Here is a 19,016-nt window from a genome sequence, read left to right as displayed (position 1 = left end):
AGATGAATGATTTCTAAAGCATTGCTTTTGAATTTTTGGAGTAGGTTAACCACTGTCAAGTTGCTCTTCCTCATCTTTTGTTTGGAGCAGTTTATCGTTATATGATCAGGTGGAATGGCAGTAGAACACCAGTTATATAATACAGTGACGTCTGCGTTTGAAAATTTTCTAGAAGACGATCCCTCATCCCATCATCCATGGCAGTTTTATTGCCAGTACACTGAACAGCCCTAATCGTCCTGCGGCATGCAAAGGATTGAATCGGGGGAAGGATTTAACATTGAGATAGTTGCAGAGGTTGGGGTAATAGAAGCTGCATTCAAGAATAAGTTAGAGGAAATCTTAAATGACGAAGTACGTGGTGTATCAAAAAGTTGCCGAAATTTGAATTCTGCCCGCGAATGGTTGTGAATACATCGAAATACCGCTAGGTGTCTACCCACACACCCTTCTTGAATCAGTGTGGCAAGCGGCGTCGAGTTGAGTGGTTGGGTGTATTGTTGGTGAACATATTTCCATTGTTGTGTTTCCGTGATTTTGCGGTTTTGCGATGGCTGATCTGAGAGAGCAGCATGTCTGTATAAATTTTTGTTTCAAACTTGGGAAACCCGTTGGAGAAACGCACCAAATGTTGAAGCAAGCTTTTAGTGACAACAGTTTAGGCCAGACACAAACTTACAACTGGTATAAGCTTTTCAAAAATGGCCGAACATCGACTGATGATGATGATCGTTTGGGACGGCCGTCAACTGGCACCACACCAGAAAATGTCGCGAAAGTTAGGGATCTGATTCTGCAAGACCATCCAAGACCTCTGTAACACCGTAGGACTAAGTTATGGTACATGTCAACGAATTTTGTCAGAGGAACTGAACATGAGGAGGATTGCGGCGAAGTTTGTGCCACGACTGCTGTAAAATGAACAGAAGCAGCATCGCTTGGAAGTTTGCAGGGAACTTCAACAACAGCTTGAAGAGGATCCAAACTTTCTTTCAAAGGTTGTCACTGGCGACGAAAGTTGGGTTTATGGCTACGACCCTGAAAGTAAGCAGCAATCGTTGCAATGGAAGAGCCCTTCTCCACATTGGCCAAAAAAAAGCTCGACAAGTCAAGAGCAACATTAAGTCCATGTTGATCTTTTTTTTTATATTGATGGGATTATTTGTAAGGAGTTCGTCCGTCCTGGTCAGACAGTTAATAAAGAGTTCTGTTGCGATGTTCTAAGGCATTTGATGGAGGACATGAGGAGAAAACGTGTAGAGAAGTGGCGCATGAACATCTGGGTACTCCACCGTGAAAACGCATGACCACATACAGCTTACATTGTGCAGGAATTTTTGGCTAAAAACAAGATGGCAGTTGTTCCCCACCCACCGTCTTCGCCAGACTTAGCTCCATGCGACTTTTTCTCTTCCCCAAGATGAAAATCAAGTTGAAGGGGTGAAGATTTGATACAGTTGAGGAAACTCAAGCGGAAACGCAGATGGTACTAAACACCCTAACAAAGAAAGACTTCCAGGATGCATTTCAAAAGTGGCAGAAACGCTGAGATCGGTGTATGCGCTCCCAAGGGGACCACTTTGAAGGTGACGGTGCAGAATAAGATCCAGGCAACACGTAATAGTTTTTATTAATATATTTCGGGAACTTTTGGATAGCACCACATATTAAGTGGAGATTCCATTGGAGTGACATATCGTAAAGCTCAAATAAAATTATTCTTCATGAAGGACTGTACATTTTGAATGTACTGCAGATAAGAACAAAATTTTTCTAAGATATTAAGATATTTTACCATATACTGATGTAAATCTCTTTGATCTTCTGAGATTGTCTTTATTAGAGCTTGTTCTACATCATTCTGCTGTTACTGTAAGAAATCCATGTTTAAATGATTTTAAACAGTTTGTCTGTTTATATCTACAGCTGAAGTCTAAGAGTAGGAGACAGGAAGTATGAAACAACAAGAAGACGATCTATCGGGGTTTGACATAGATCCAGGTGAGAGAATGATGTGCAATACAGACATATACACAGAATGCTGAGTTACACAATAGATGCTCAGATACACCTTCCCAAACGGACTAGCCTGTAACGTCCGAAATGCCCCGATCGGGCCAGTGATGAGTATGGTCGTCGTGGCTAAAGTACCCCATTTTGGCCAGTCGGGCATTTAAACTCGCTAGTGGAAGCACATGCACAGTCCTAAATATTTATTTTTAAATGTAGTAATTACCAGACAGACTTGAGTAAAACCCTAATAGAGGAATTAAAATGATACTTAAGTGAACAACAGCAAAAAATAATATACATGTGAGTTATGCCCAAACTCATCCACAAGCCAATACTTTTATTGCAGATTCTGCAGATTAATATGTTAAAAATATATAGTAAAATTTGATGTACATACCTTTTTTGTTGTTATCTGCTTGATGTATATATATATAGGGTGAAATGAAACTACAGTATTCAATTTCACTCTGAATGCACAGAAAACAGATCACACACTATCTCAGCCATGATGCAGTTGTCTGTTCACGACCTTAGAAGGGTTAGTAATCTCTTGCAGCTATAATGGAAGGTCTTAACACTGAAGGGACCCCTCTAGCTTTCTGTTGAACAGCCATTCTTTCGTTCTTCTGTCCTTTAGTCAAAAGATTAAAAAATCCGAAGAGTGTAAGCAGTGCTAGCAGAAGACAAAATGATTTTATTGCTTCCATCTGTTTTATGACACCAGGGACTGCTAAAATTTGTGAAGTATTACAAACAGAAGTGAATTTATAATGCAGAACAACTCTGTGAAGAACTGGGAAACCATTTTTGCAGTACTCATCAAAATTAAAAGAAAAAAATTGAAAATAGCATATAACTCTTTGTATAAACATTTTCAAATCCTCTGTTATAATATGTGACACTATGTTGTTTGCTGATATAAACAAAGTTAATTCCATCCATTTATCGTAAAAATTAAGTTACATACAGCATTTTTAAACACAATGCTTAAAATTGTTTAAGCGCCCTAACAGGAACAGACATTTAAACGCAGAGTAGCAACGGGCATTTAAACGCGCCCTAGCAGCGGGCATTTAAATAAACCCCGACCAGCTCAAGTTTACCACTATTTCAGAAGTCCGGTGTTTAAAGGCTAATATAAGAATACAGCTGTACTTCAGTTCAGAATGTAACAGACATGTACTGTTACAAAGTAATTTACTATTAATAAACTTCCCAGTGAATTAATGAAAAATTTTTGATCAGAAATATGTTACTATTTTCTTCAGAGTGTAATATGGGGTTTAAATTCGATGGATTTGTTTATGCATGGTCTCACTCAATTAGTTATACCATTGCATATGTATGGTGTCTGTTGTTGAATTTATGTTCTAATTAATAAGTGTTTGTAAGTGGCTTCTACTTGCATTTATGTACAGTTTGATAGAACGGCCCTGGAAATTCATTGTTGCATCAGTTAATTGTACCCAAAGTTCATTTATTTAGTTATGAAGAAATTATGTTCTTTCTGGTGTATGCTTTTATGTATATCTCCGTGTACAGACTAGAGGGTGTCACAACCCAGAAGTTAATTAGTCAGTGCCATTATAATCTCATAAATTATACTGTGATAATTATAGGAGATGAAGAGTTCTGTGTTCTTGGCTCGATTGTCTTGTAGTCCGTTGAAAGTCAGCTGAAGTTTCAGAGGAGCATGTTACTTCCATCATCAGTGTCTAAGAAGAAGCCAAGCAAGAACCCTGTATGAAACAGGTGGAGGCAACATGTTCCTCTGAAATGTTGATTAACTTTCAATGGACTGCACAGTGTGATGTCCCAGAAGAAATCCTTTATCCTTTAGACTTCTCAAGCCATTACACTTCTTGATGCATGAAGAGTAGAAACGTCCATCAGTAGTGGCTGCAAAATGTAAAGACAATCTTTTGTGTTCTCATATTAAGTTTGTTGCACTAGATGGACCTTGCTACTACAGTAAGTATTTTGCTCTGCTGCTAATGTACCCCTGCCCCCCTGGTCCCCAGAACCGGTCTTTAGGATGGAGAGAAGATAAGAGTTTTTTTTTTGTGGAGTTTTGTTTAATTATGTGTTATTTAACGATTTTATATTGAACTGATACACCATTCAGAGTTGCACAAGTTAAACAGTGGTTATAAAGTGTGCAGTGATATATAGGCTGTGTATTGAAGGAAGGAGAGAGAATTTATATAAGTCATCGTTTTGAAATTCGGCTGATGAAACTTAGGAAACTGGGTAAACATATTGGGAATATATCAGGTTCAGTTTTGAATACAAAAGCATTCACAGTAATCAAATTTTCTGAGAAGAGCAAGTGGAAATATTTTAATTTGTGCGGAGAATGGAGTGGAGGACACAGCTGATTAGGTGACAGATATGTGCAAAACTGTGAGGAATTAATGTCTGTATAGAAATTATGTATTTAGTATGGCTGGAAGAAAGCAGATGATATGCAGCAAAATAGTGGGTGATATTTAGTACAGCAAACAGATTGATTTAAAAATCAAGGATATGCATTGGTTAATTGGAAGAAATTCCAAACTCTCATTAGACAACAAAATCTTACTTTACAAAACAATAATAAAACCACTTTTGGTATATGGAGTGGAAATATGGGGATGTGCTAGCAAAACCAGTATTTCCATAATCCAAAGATGTTGGTCAAAGATACTACGTTTGATTACTAACGCCCCATGGTATGTTTCCAATATAACATTCCATGAAGACCTGAAAGTGCTGCTAGTGAAGGAAGTCATAAAAGGGAAAAGCACGAGATACCTCAACAAAATAGAAGGACATGAGAATCTACTAATTCAACCATTACTGGAACCACACAGTGGAGGAAGACTAAAAAGGAATTGGCCAGCCGACCTGAGAGAGGGGTAACGAGGACTTATCTCTGGATAAGCCCTCTCCACGTCATGAAGAATACTACAGCAAATTAGCTTATAGAATCAAACGTAATTCTGATTGCTAATATTATCTAAATAAAAAAAAATATTTAGTACAGACCTCGAGTGACTATGAAGAAATTAAATTCATTTTCAGCCAGAAACCTTGTATTCCTTCAAAGAAGAAAGTACAAGAAAAAACGTTTTTTAGTGTAGGAAAATTAATATATTGATTTCGGTAATGGATGCATGTATTTTAATCACCTGATAGAAAGCAAAGAAGTAGAAGGATTTAACATACTGCCACAAATGAAAACTTTGTTGGTCCATAAATGTGTCTTTTATTATGTGACATATAGCAGTGGTGTTTGTATCTGTTTTTCAGATCTCCTGGAAGAAATGGAGACCTCTTTAGAATTCACCATAGAGCTGATAGAGCTGAAGGAGGCTGACTTGAGTCTTCTGAACAAGCCTCCGAAAGAAGCCACGGCCAGGGGCAGGAAGAGGCCATATTCAGAGTCATTTTCAACAGGTAAGAGCTTGTGGTTGTTCAGGGAAAGCATTTTGCTCTGTAGAAAAACATGTTTCCATACCTGCTTAAGAATATTTCATTAATTAAGTTAATTTTTTTATGAATTATGTATCCATCATACATCTGTAACCTACTCCGTGATACAGTTTAGTTGTCAGTGTTAAATTACATCTGAAAGTAATAATTTCAAACAAAATCTGTTAACAAAGTTATAATTTCACTTAAAGGCTTACTTTTGCTGTGAATGGCTGTGCTGGATCAGCTGGAGTAGTTGGATTCACTGACAGTATACATGTTCTGCATTCTGGCCAGCTGAATGTCTCAATCAAATAGGTAGCACTCCTGCTCTGTACCTGACAGGTTACGGGTTCACTTCTTGCTGACAATGTGTGCCATCTTGATATAGGTTATTCATGGTCTTATTCTGTTACTTGAGGCAAATCTTGGGAGAGTACCTTGAGTTAGGCCTCTAATCCAATCATTTAAAGCTACAGGTATATCATTTTTCCAATTGAAAATTACAAATAAATAACAGGTCATTCTTATTATGCTATTTTTAGTTATGGTAGTCTGGAGTTGACTGAAGCGGGAGTAACTTTCTCTGTTTGGTCCTTGAAGCTTCTTTATGGGGCCTGCACAGATCCATTTTAGTTGTAAAAGCCCACATTAAAGTGCAGACATATAGTTTAGTAGAAAAACTATTTTTTTATTACAGTTACACTTCATTAATCTGTTACGTGCTGATCGCAGTGGCTGTGCTGCCTAAAGCATGAACTGTCTGCCATTTCAAACTCTGGGATCATGGGATCGAGTCCCACTCAAGGCATGGACAGATGTCTCTGTGAGTTCAGTGTGTAAGTAGTGTCCTTGCAATGGGCTGGTTCCCCATCGAAGGAGTCCTGACTGTATAGGATTAAGAAACTGTAAAAGTGGCTAAGGTCCATGGACTGTATAGACTTAGAGAGCTAATTCAGCACTTGCCTAGAGGGACTACAGAAAACCACAAAAGCCTTATTCAGATTGATGGGTTTTTCGGGCACTTTCTGAATGCAACACTTGAGCGTTCAAGCTACCCAAACCCCATCAGTATATGCTACAAGAAAGTCTTACATGTTTATCATTAAAATGAAGCTGGCAATTGAGAAGTTGTTCGGCAGATTGACCTATAGGCAGAATTAATACTGTCTGCAACCATAATCTCACTCATCGCCATAAAGATACTATTCTATTATAGTCATGAAAGAAGAGCCTCAGAGTGAAAGACTATGGGAACCACTGTCAGTTACAGACTGTTGCATTTTTTTTTGTAGATGGTCCAGGTGTGGGGCATGAAACAGCTTTAATGGTGCCACCTGTAGACACATCAGTAAGAAAGCCTAAGGATGGAAGAAAGGTTCGACAACCACCGAGCGCCTTCATCCTCTTCGGCAGAGAATGGCGTTGCAAGTTGGCAACTGAATAGCCAGAAGAAAATAGTGCAGATATAAGTGTGCGGTAAGGCACAACATTCACTGCTATTACGAATTATTAGGACCTGTGATGGCTCACTCAGTATACCAATAGGCTACAGGCTGGATGGCTAGGGTTTGCTTCTGGACAGGGGTTACAGATTTTTCTCTGCTCCTTAGCAACCTCACTGACTTTGGGGCCCACCAGTGCCTCCTGTCCAGTGGGTACAGGGGGCCCTTTCCAGGTAGATAGTATGGCCAGTGCTTCAAGCCAACCACTCACCTCTAGTGTCAAGGTCAACTGTAGTGGAACTGTACCTCCAGCCCCCCATATGTGTTCATGGCAGTAGTGTTTAATTAAGCAAGCACAGGGACAGTGTTATTATAAATGATTTGGGTGATGAAAAGTAAATGTATTTTTGAAACTGTTACAGATTCAAAGTATTTGAAAACAGCAAGGAAATCATTAATTTAAATTCACCGTTAATCCATATCAATTGCTTGTTGAATATTCCAAAGTATAGTGTGCAGGCGAGTTATCTTGCTGCAGGTCAAGTAAGACTGGAAGGACCAAATTCCATAATGTAGTGCATAAAATATCAAACAGCGATTCTTTAATTTTATTAACATTACTTCAGGTTTCATTATAATGTTTGATTGGCAGCTGGTGAAAAATTCCATATATGACCTTAAGTAAAAGTGTTTTCTCTCTCTGTCCCAAATTATGTCCAACAGTTCAGATGCTGATACATTACAGATATTAAGCCTTCGACAAAGTTATGTAGAGACTTCCAGTATACTGTGACATGGACGGCGCAACAGGCAGTAGGGGTCACATGAACTCTGCGTTCTTGCAAGTGACGTCACATACCCCCACTCCTTCCATCATTATGCAATGCTCAGTAAACACCCCTCCCTGCTAGGCTGTGACGTCACGCAACAGGCGAGTCTGTGCAGCGACTATTGCTAGGCAATGCGTAGGTAGAAACACCTGACAGCAATACCTGATATCTGTTGCCGAGCAGCAATGTGTTCTCTATGTTGCCCATGCCGGGCCTAAATAAGAAGCAGCGACCACTGTTCAAGGGAATTCGTAGTGAGCATTGAGCCAGTTACTAGAGAGAGAGTTACTAGTATTCAGTATGAGTTGAAGTCCATTGTTATTGAGTTGTATCGAGTGAATGGCAGTGACTTCAGCAGGAGAAGTAATTGTGATACTGCCAATGGCAGTAATTGAGAAATTGTGCATTATGTATCTGTAAGAGCAAGTGTGGAATAACTTCGCTAGATCCAAAATGGTGTGAAGTTATTTGTTGCGTTTCAAACACCCAGCACGTTACAATTTGGTGTCAGAAGTGGGATTGGACTTACACACTTGACTGACAGGATTCAAACTTAGAACACGTGACAATTGGTGTCAGAATTGATTTACAAACTTGAACACGCCTCAATGAATAATTGAATTTATGAGTGCATCGAGAAATGGAATCACAGCAGATGATTGAACTCCTGCTGAAGAAAATCAGGGCTGGCCAAGAAAAGCAGACATGCTGGCAAAATTAAACGCCAACTATAAAAAGTGACGGCCGATAGGAAGGCCGACAAGAAAGAATTGGAGGCCGATAGAAAAGCCCGGTGAGAAAAGATTGCTGCAGAAACGGAAGCGATCAAAGCAAGGATGAAAGCCATGCGAGAAAATATGGGCACCAGCCACAAGGAGATGGTGGCTGAAACCAATCCAGAAAGAGACACGGAGATGATGGCCTCCTGAGATATGACGGAGGCACATCTAGAAGAAGAAGAGATGATGGCCTGCCAAGAGATGGAGGCACATCTAGAAGAAAAAGAGCCAACCTCAGTGGACAGGAAACCTGAGGCGGCCCCACAACGAGAAGTCCCCGAAGTAGACGCTGAAGTAATGCTGGTTGGAGAACCAAAGAAGAAAAGGCATGAGCACTGAAACCAGCGAAATACGAAGAAATGGACCCAGGGCAAGGATAGGTGCCGAAGAAGACTGGCCATCGCCCGCAGAAGGATGAACTGCCATGTGGAAGTGGCACGGCAGAAGAAAACCTGCAGGAAGGTGTTCTGCTGTGCAATGATGGCATGGCGCAACTTCAGGAAATCTTGGACTCAAAGAAATTGTGGACCGTGAAAAGAAGTGACCGCAGACGGAAAGAAGATTACCTGCTCTACAGGATACAGATGTAAGGGAAAAAACGAAGACGATGTCACACCAAGAAGTCCGAAAGGAGGAACGTTCAGGAAGAGACTGTGGAATGGCCTGAAATGCAACACTGGCATAACAGACCGAGGCCTGAGGCAACAACTACAAGGCAGAAATGGATTGAAGGACCTAGGCAGCAGACAGCCACGATATGTGAAGAAACGAGACCTGTGGAAGGTACAAGTGGAAAATACAGCGAATTTTGATATGAATTTCACGAAAACTACAAGACTGGAAATCGCCAAGCGAATGGTCAGATCTACTGTTGGGTTACGAAAAATAAGAAATTGGACCTTGTGGAGGGGTCAAAAAATGGAAAAAGACACTGCAAGTGGAAGAAGAGCCAGTAACATAGAAGCACCTGTCCCCCCCAGCGAGAGTGAATGAGGAGTAAACGTGATACAACAGAATGACGACTGCTGGACCATGGAGCTGCTCAGGACGAGCATGTTTGAAGAAGGAGAGTGGAGGTAGCACCCTGAAGAAAAACAGCAAAGGAAAAGGAACGGGGATGTACCATTAGGCTGTTCGGGATGAACAACCTGTAGAAGGGAGTAATGTGACATGGATGCTGCAACAGGAAGTGGGGGTCACATGAACTCTGTGTTCTTGTGAGTAACATCACATACCCCCACTCCTTCCATCATTACACAGTGCTCGGTAAACACCTCCCCACTAGGCTGTGACGTCATGCAACAGGCGAGTCCGTGCAGCGACTATTGCTAGGCAATGCATAGGTAGAAACACCTGACAACAATACCTGATATCTGTTGTCGAGCAGCAGTGTGTTCTCTGTGTTGTCTGTGCCGAGCCTAAATAAGGACCAGCGAACACTATTCAAGGGAATTCATATTGAGCATTGAGCCAGTTACTGGAGAGAGAGTTACTAGTATTCAGTATGAGTTGAAGTCCATTGTTATTGAGTTGTATCGAGTGAATGGCAGTGACTTCAGCAGGAGAAGTAATTGTGATACTGCTGATGGCAGTTATTGAGAAAGTGTGAACTATGTAACTGTAAGAGCGAATGTGGAATAAATTCGCTAAATCCAAAATGGCGTGAAGTTATTTGTCGCGTTACAAACACCCAACATGTGACAATACATACACGTATATTATTTTACCAATATTTTTCCAGCAGATCTTGAGTTATATGAAATGAGGCAGCAAAAGCAAAATCCTTTTACTTAACTATCTACAAATCTGAAGGTATGTATTTTAACGTGTCTGGAATCCAGAAGAGTTACTTCCATGGAAACGCTAGAACAGACCGTTGCATAGGAAGTAACAGTAGCGGTATTGTAACAGTATCATAACAAAAATCGTGTGTTCAGTTTTTTTTTCTTTAATTTTTGCTTCAGTCACCTCTTAAACTGATAGATATTTATAGACAGTTGCCCTCGAGATGGGCACGGAAATGCATATAGGTCTTCACATAACATTGGCATTGCATGTCAGCGCATAGTGAAAATATTATACATTGAATTAAAAGAGCCTGCCCAGTTATTTCATTGTACATATAAGGTAATTTCACAGATGGCAGGACATGACCACCACTCTTTATTTTTCCTACCCCATGTATACATTTCCCGACTTGTTTAATATGGGATATATTTCATGAAATGAAAGAAAGATACAGTTGTCCCTATGTTTAAGCACTTCACCAAAAAGATCTAAGAAAGTGTGTATATTTGCATTCTTAATAGTAACAACACATACAAAAGCATGTTCAGCTTCACCCCCATGGAAAGAGCCCTGGATAAACATTAGACAGAAGACTGGTCTGGATGTGTGGAAAAGAGAAAACCTCCTGATTCTGTTGGGAATGAAACCCTGATTCTTCAGTCGTCCAGCCCCTAACCCAGTCACTATAATGACAGAGCTCTCCCTGCTTTGATACTTATGAAAGCAGAATTATACTAACGTGTAAGTGCATGAATTGAGGTCTGTGTAGTGAAGGGTGGTCACAGAGTCTTCTTACTCTTAGAAAAAATGGGGTCACATAAAGGAGATTGTTGCGTGATTATGTTATGGAAACACTGATGGCTTCGAAGAACCACCTGAGGTTGCTTCTACGTGTGACAGTCCTGACATGGTCCAACAGTGTCCAGTGTCGTGACCCAAGATGGTGGCGGGTCGACTGAATTATGTTGGCCGAGTGGTAGCGTAATAATTCAGTGATGGTGATGGTCAGTTGGCTGCTGGAGCGGGTATTCCAACCACAAAGAGCAATTACTCACTACAGATAATAGAGGATTTATTGATTCCTTGTGTATATTACATACAAGGGCTGGTGGACGTAAGCCTGGCCAGCCTTCTTGTAGCCCCAACCCAGACAAAGTGCGCCCTCCAACTTCCCTCTTCTTCTTAAAACCTCTCTAAAAACTAAACTTGCAGCCCAATGTCTGGAGACATGAACCCTCACGCAGATCAGATTACACCAGCTGTTGGTGAAGGATAGGTCCCAGATGAAAACACTCCAGGACTCCACTAATTTATGGAATGGCAGGGGTAGATATAACATTTTTTTTTTTTTTTGAGGAAGCAGGTCAACCTCTTGACGTGCTGTAAATTTAGTAGAGGGCATGACCCAAGACATCAGACTCAAGTTCCTAAAACTAAAAAGGGTTGCAAACCTCGCAACACCTCCCCCCTTAAGATGGAAACATTTGCAAAAACAGGTGCTAATGTTTCCCGACACAAATATAGGCTATATAAACTACAAGATTACAGAAACATAAATCTACCATCTACGTTTATAAGTCTTACGCACCCCTGAGTGGGTGCTTACCATTGGTACTGGATCCAATTCTGTCATCTCAAGGCTTGTTGCAGCTGGGAGCGATCGCAGGCTCTGACTGCGAGTCTCCTGGTCAAGAAATCTATCTGTTATATTTTCATCTGATGATTTGAGTTCTCTTTGATTTATGACCGTTTGGCGTATACAGATTCTGCCACAACAGTCATTGTCCAAGAGCCTTTTCAAAAAGTTACACTTTTTACAGAAACAACAACAGATTAATAACATCATGACTACCATAGTTGTTATTCCCAGGTAGGAAAGGAATTTCAAATGATCAATTTTATGGTCTCTGTTCAGTTCAGCTTCATTTTGAATTATTAATTGTTCTACCTGGTCAACAGAGTGACTAGCGTATTTAAACGCATTTGAATGACCTAAAATATTTTTCAATGGTACGTCAGGTATGAATTTCATTGTATCGAGCTTTACTCTGGATCCTAAATGCTCACAGCAATCATAATGCAGTGTTACACTGGGAATAAAATCCTTATCGGTTCTGTTACTCGTGAAACTCATTTGGGTCTGTAATTTTGTGTTTAGCCCTAAGGCATCGCATCTGCCAAACATTGACAATACACCTGTACCTTGTAGAATTATGTCACTGGGTTCTAAATCGTTACACAAAATTGTCACCCTTTCCTTGTGTGACGTGGCAAATATCCACTTATTATGAGTAAGGGGTAACCAGGTTACATCATCAAGAGAAATGATTTTCCTTTTGCAGTCTAACGGAATTCTTGTAGTGGGCTCTAACAACCTGACCTCGCATTCCTGGTGAACATGTGTGGATTTTACAGGGAATGTCTGTTTACATACACGCCAGTCTGGCGAAATAACCTTACACTCATCTAATTCTAATTCATTCAGTTTAACATACACTTGTTTCAATGTATCTATCATGAGAAAGTCCTTTTCACTTTCAATGAAAACGAAGATATTTTCACTGTTATTAACTTTCGTGGGAAATGGAATCAGTTTGTACAAATGGTACACAGCACTGTTCACTAAGGGTATCTTCAGGACGTAACCCAAAAGATTGTTATTTAGAAACACATCAATATCAATTATGTTCATCAATACATGTTCGTAAGCCACTCTTGCAGTGTTAGGAAGGGAAAGGTCACGTGGAAGGATCGAATGGGAATCCTGAAAGGCTCTTATAATATCTCCAGGGGTGATTATTTGAGGTGATAATATTCCTTTCTGTGCAAAAATAATTGCAAATAACAACGTGTCATACCCTTCCTTCAGCTGACCAATTAAATGTTCAATGATTATCATGTGTTGATTAGTTGCAATCAAAAGAGTGGTTTGCGAAAACGCTTGGTTTGTCTTCTCCACGTTTTCATTTACTTGTTTCTGCATTGTTCTAGAGTTCTCGTTAATTTGCAGTTCATTGGCTGCAATATCGACTAATGTGTAATTTACCGTCTGCAATGTGGAACGCACAACAGTCATTTGTTCCTTGGCTACCTTTAGCATTGAAAGTTGCTCGGACTCTAATTCGCTTATTTTGTTTTGGTAATAATCAGCGTCTTCACTTGACAAAGTACCAAATAAAATTTTGGAAACTGTTCCAATAAAATTAAAAACACCTCTTTTAGTTCTTTTAGCATGTGTATGCGTATTATCGGAATGAAATACCTCCTCCTCTTTATTCTTAGTAATTTCGGAAATTATGCGCCGCGTTCTATGAATTTTCAGTACGCTCTGATTCATCAGGGACAGGTCCGACTGACAGGTAGAAATGGCTTCAGGTGGCAACTCTTTACACATTGCTCCAGTCTGAGCGACAAAATCTACAAGCGTATTGTAAGTCGTCTCCAATTTCGATATGTTTACATACGTTACAAGCTTCCATTCTGAAGTGTATAGTTGCACCTGACCTATGTGATCATAGTACAGTCCGGGCGTGTCCTCATAGTTCTTGACTGTGAAGTCTACTGCGACGACGGCGACGCACGTCGCGCTCAAAATCAACAGCGTCTCGAGTCGCATGTCAAGCTGAAATTAAATGAAAAGCTTCAGTCTGTTGCTGTGCACTTTGAAGGTTCGTCTTTTTGTACCTGAACGTAATACGCAATTTACACCTGTGACTTCGACCACGGTGTACGGTCCTATCCACGGGGAAGAAAGTTTCTTAGAGCGACCTCGTCTGACATGTTGCTGTAGCAGAAGTACAAGATCACCTTCGCGGAACGTAACCGTATTTTCCTTCTGGTCATAATATCTTTTAGACACTTCCTTCGAGTTTAGTAGCGCCTTCCGCGCTACCTCATGGCTGTACTGTAGCCTCTCCTTTAAGCTGCTCACGAAGTCTTCTCTCTCGTCGTAGCTAGAGCAACTGGGACGGCGTTGTAGCAGTCCTGGCATCGAAGGCTTTCCTCCGAAAACCAACTCGAATGGACAGTATTTAGTGCTCGTATGGGGAGTCGTATTATAAACGAATGCTGCCGTTGGCAACAGTGTATCCCAATCATTCTGCTCGTGGCATATAAAATGACGCAGATATTCTGTAATTACTGCGTGCGATCTTTCGACACTGCCATTGCTCTGAGGCCTAAATGGAGTTGTATTAACTCTCGAAATTCTTAAAAGTTTGCATAAGTGCCGCATTACTTCTCCGGTGAAATTCGAGGCGCAGTCTGTGAGAATCGAACCCGGCGATCCGAACACAGTGATTACATTGTCGACTAGCGCTCTCGCTATCGTTACGGCTTCTTGATTTGGAAGCGCAATGGCTACCAGGTACTTGGATAGCTGGTCCTGGCATGTGAGAATGTACTTGTTCCCTTGTTCCGTTAAAGGCAGGGGACCCATGCAGTCCAAGCTAATCTTTTCAAAAGGGGCATACGGAGTGTCAGTAACCTCCATTGCCATCTTCGTGTAGGGAACTGTGTGCTTATTCCTCTGGCACGATGCACATTTCCTTACATAATTTTCTATGTCCCTTCGCATATTTGGCCAACTTACGTAGGGTTTCAGCCGTTCATATGTTCTTGAGATTCCCGTGTGCCCACCTATAAGAGATTCATGGTATTCTCTTATAATACTTTCTTTCTCGGAATCCGAGGGTTCGCTAAAGTTCCCAGAATATTCGGAACCGACTGTCTCATTTTTTTCGTTTGTAGCGGACCCTGCCAACTTTTGACCCCTCGATTCTGCTTCCTTGTCACCGCCCTCACTAGCATCTGCTTTGTGTATGCGAGACAAGAAATCGGCATGCGATATTGTTTTACCTGACCGGTAATGTATCGTGAAGTCATACTCTTCAAGTTTAATTCGCCATCTTAATAAACGTGAACTAGGATCCTTAACATGGAACACCCATTTAAGTGGCTTGTGGTCAGTTACAATGTTGAAATGTCTACCTAATACATATGGGCGAAACTGTTTTACAGCCCAAATAATGGCGGCCATTTCTCGGTCTGTTGTGCTATAATTTCTTTCGGACTTATTAAACGTCCTGCTAGCATATGCTATCGGGAGGTCTTTGCCTATTTCTCCCTGGCTCAGTACACAACCGGCGGCGTCGCCTGAAGCATCGGCGGTAATAATAAACGGTCGCGAAAAATCCGGGTATTGTAAGATAGGAGCCGTAACCAACAGCTCTTTCAGAGTCTGGAAGGCGTTCTGCTGTGGTTCCTTCCAGTCGTATACCGCGTCCTTCTTCAATAACTCATACAGAGGTTTTGCCACCCTACTGTAGTTGTGAATGAAACGTCTGTAATACGAGGAGAGCCCTAAAAATCCCTTCAGTTCTTTAACTGTCTTGGGTTCGGGGAAGTTTCGCACTGCCTCCGTCTTTCTAGGATCCGGCCTTAGCCCCTCGTCAGTGGCGACGTGACCAAGGAATTGAACCTCGGCCCTCAAGAACTCACACTTGAATGGCTCAATCTTCAATTTGCTTTCGCGGAATCTCTGAAATAGTTCCCTCAATCTCTCATTGTGAGATTCCAGCGAATCTGCTGTAATAATAACATCATCCATATAGCAAAAACACCTTAATCCGTTCATTCCGGCGAGTACGGAATTCATAAGAGATTGAAATGTAGACGGCGCGGATTTCAGGCCCATGGGGAGACGAACAAATTCAAAATGACCCGCGGGTGTACTGAAAGCAGTTTTCGCGCGGTCCTTCTCTGCTAGTTCAACCTGATAATACCCCGAGGCAAGGTCAACTGTAGAGAAATATTTTGCTTTACCCAGCTGATCCAAAATATCAGTGATGTTCGGCAGCGGGTAAGCATCTCCGACTGTCCATTCATTCAGTTTCCTGAAATCAATCACTACGCGCCATTTTACCTTTCCTGAGGCATCTGCCTTTTTCGGCACTAACAACAATGGGCTATTGAAAGCGCTTCTGGAGGGCGCTATAATTCCGTCATCCAATAACTTGTTAATCTGCCTATTTACTTCCTCCTTGTGAGCTTCCGGTAATCGGTAAGGGCGAACGTTTATCGCTCTGTTTTCATCCAAGGCTGGAGTGGGAATTGAATGTTTAATTAGGTCAGTGTGCGACAGTTTATCCCCTTCCAAGTAAAAGATATCATGGAAATCCTCGCAGATTTCCAGAATAGATTTCTTGTTACTCTCTGCCATGTGGTCTGTCCTAATTAGTTCTCTGACCCGTTTCTTGCGAGATAACACACTTTCGTTATTATCATGAATTTGGGAATTGATTTTTCGCACACTGATTTGTTCACTCCACTTCGTGGCAGTGAGCGTCAAATCCCTTATCTCCATGGCTTCCTCTGTGGAATTCAGAATGCTCACTATAGCCTTATTTCTGTTGACTTGCGACAGGGAACTGGCTACATACACACCTGGATAAATTTCTTGTTTATCCACAATTCCTAGTCCGGTATCCAAGTCAACTGTAACCGCTGCGATTGTCTCCGTTCGCGGTTTCAAAATGATAGGCTCGTCGTTTCTCCGACAAAAGTTATAACGGTGCCCGTTAATATCCACATATCCTTCCCTGTTGTTGATTACCGAATCCTTCAGGATATCTCGGCCTATTAAGCCATCTTCTGTCAACTGTATTTCCTCAGGCGCTACCTGGAATTTATACGTGCGATCATGGAGGGTTAAGTTCACGCTCCCAAGTGTGTTAATCGAACCTACTGTTATTCCGGCAATTTCATATTGCTTATCTGTATGAATGGGAACATCATCTGGTATCAACCCTCGCTTTATCACGGATATTTGTGCCCCCGTGTCGACTAACATCCTCAATGGTTGATCTATGCCAGCCACGGTAATGAGAATACTACCATCATGGTTTTCCTCAGTTTCACACCCTGTGGCGCAAACCCGTTCGCTATCGCTGTTCACGCGCATTTCACGTGAGGTCGTTTTGACCCGTAAATCCTCACCTTCGGAGTTGAAAACTCCCTTCGATGCACTGGTTTTACCACAGGCACTCTCAGTGCTGGCGGAATTACTAACATCTACAAATTTCCGTTTCTTTTCGTCTAATCTACTGACATTCTGATCGGCATAGCTGCCACTCATAGCCCCGAGGACGAGCTCCTCTTCCCGGCCTTCAGTCGACCTTCGACAAGGCGGATCACAACCAACGGCCGACCGTGGTCGTGGTTTGGCTAAATTAACATACATATCTGAACCTAAGTCAGTTAGATTATCGGCGTCTGGAAACTCACGGCAACTGTTTGTCTTGGCAAACACATTCCGTTTGTTTCCCGCTACTATCGCAAACTTCCCATCTGCGCGTTCTCTAGCTCTGCGGTTTTCATTTCCAGAAAAGTTTCCATGTCGCTTTTTCTTTTTCCAACATGTATATGCGACATGACCTGGCATATTACAAAAATTACAAACTTTCTCTGCAGGAGCTGCCACTTTCACCTCTTTCGATCTGCCAGTCAGGAAGCATTGTGATTCCCTATGACCGAAACGTCGGCAGTTATTGCAACGCACATCCTTACTTCGGTCATTGTACTGAGATACGCTATGTACCTTTTCTTTAGCAGAAAGTAATGCGCTTTCTTCCTCAGTACCTATCTCAGCGGCTTCTGTAATATGTGTAGGGTTCCTAGCACGAACTACGGTCTGTATTCGTTCATTCGCTAGCCCCTGTATGAAACATGCCTTTCCTAACTGTGATACCAACTTTGTGATACCGCACATTTCAGATGAAGACGCGCCTTCTATAGCCGCGTCTCTGAAATCTGAACCCAATTGGTCAAGCCTACTGCACCATGCAGCTACTGTTTCATGTTTGGCTTGTCGGGCATTGAACATGGCGCAAGCGTAAAAATCTAATGTTCTCCTAGTAGCATAATGCTCCTTCAAAATGGCCTTAACACTAGCCCAATCATCGGCATCTTGCCGAACAAGTAATTTTGCCTTCGCCTCGCCTGTTATACGCGTGCGTACATACTTGTAAAATAAATCATATTTATCTGGGTTAATTAGCCCAAAAGCTGCATCGACGTTTTCGCAAAACTCTTTCAATTTGCGTTTGTCGCCGCTAAACGGTTCAGCTACCAATTTGAAAGCATCACTGACACTTATATATTCGTCAGCCATTTTTTTTTTCAGATATACAGACGTGGACAGGAGGAACAGGTGAGCAAGAGTGACTTACCTTGTGCACTAGATTGCTCCCGCCTCCAATGGTTGTCTTCACGCCTCGCTTGCCTCTCAAGCGAAGCTGGACGCACCCTCTGACAACGGAGACTCGGATGCCGACTATTGGCCAGTCTAACGGCGTCACGTCTACAACAGCTCAGTACCTCCACCGGACAGGCACCTATTTGCCCGCGTCCTGGAATGACGTCCTGTTCTTGGAATCGCCCTGGGACCGCACAGCAATGGGAAACCACCTTCGTCGGATAGACGCCTTCTTGGAAGCGTCGTAAACCGGCGTCCTCGCGTCGGAAGCCGTCCTGGTGATGACTTCCTTCGGGAATGGCCCACTCTCTTAATCACGTACACCAGTTGCCAGTTCTCCACTCTACTAATGTCGATAGTGCGCTTGGTCGCTACCGGTCATCTTGCTGGTCGTGCTCAAAGGGTTTTTCCTCTATCTGTATTGGTTAAATCTGCAGAATTCTTTCACTTCACC

At 41.8% G+C, this 19,016-nt stretch overlaps 2 protein-coding genes across 4 annotated transcripts in view; one reads left to right on the top strand and one right to left on the bottom strand.

Moving 5' to 3' along the window:
• Positions 1–19,016, top strand: part of LOC111871490 — a 40,280-nt gene that overhangs the window by 360 nt on the left and 20,904 nt on the right. For all 3 annotated transcript variants that reach the window (XM_023864649.2, XM_023864650.2, XM_023864648.2), the window contains exons 2-4: positions 1,927–2,001; positions 5,305–5,451; positions 6,762–6,945. In XM_023864649.2, coding sequence (XP_023720417.1) covers positions 1,956–2,001; positions 5,305–5,451; positions 6,762–6,913 — 345 coding nt within the window. In that variant the 5' untranslated portion in view covers positions 1,927–1,955 and the 3' untranslated portion in view covers positions 6,914–6,945. The remainder of the gene's footprint in view (positions 1–1,926; positions 2,002–5,304; positions 5,452–6,761; positions 6,946–19,016) is intronic.
• On the bottom strand, positions 11,865–18,758 carry LOC111871492. Its single transcript, XM_023864651.2, has 2 exons — positions 18,537–18,758; positions 11,865–13,930 (listed from the first exon to the last, which is right to left on the bottom strand). The coding sequence occupies exon 2, from the start codon at positions 13,922–13,924 to the stop codon at positions 11,867–11,869; it is 2,058 nt and encodes a 685-aa protein (XP_023720419.1). The 5' UTR covers positions 13,925–13,930; positions 18,537–18,758; the 3' UTR covers positions 11,865–11,866.

The sequence above is a fragment of the Cryptotermes secundus genome, unplaced genomic scaffold (assembly GCF_002891405.2).
Source record: "Cryptotermes secundus unplaced genomic scaffold, Csec_1.0 scaffold585, whole genome shotgun sequence".
NCBI classification, from domain to species: domain Eukaryota; kingdom Metazoa; phylum Arthropoda; class Insecta; order Blattodea; family Kalotermitidae; genus Cryptotermes; species Cryptotermes secundus.
This window is presented reverse-complemented; position numbering and strand designations above follow the sequence as displayed.

Excerpts from the sequence above, each read along its gene's own strand:
- LOC111871492 (XM_023864651.2), bottom strand. The coding sequence starts at position 13,924 with ATGCGACTCGAGACGCTGTTGATTTTGAGCGCGACGTGCGTCGCCGTC.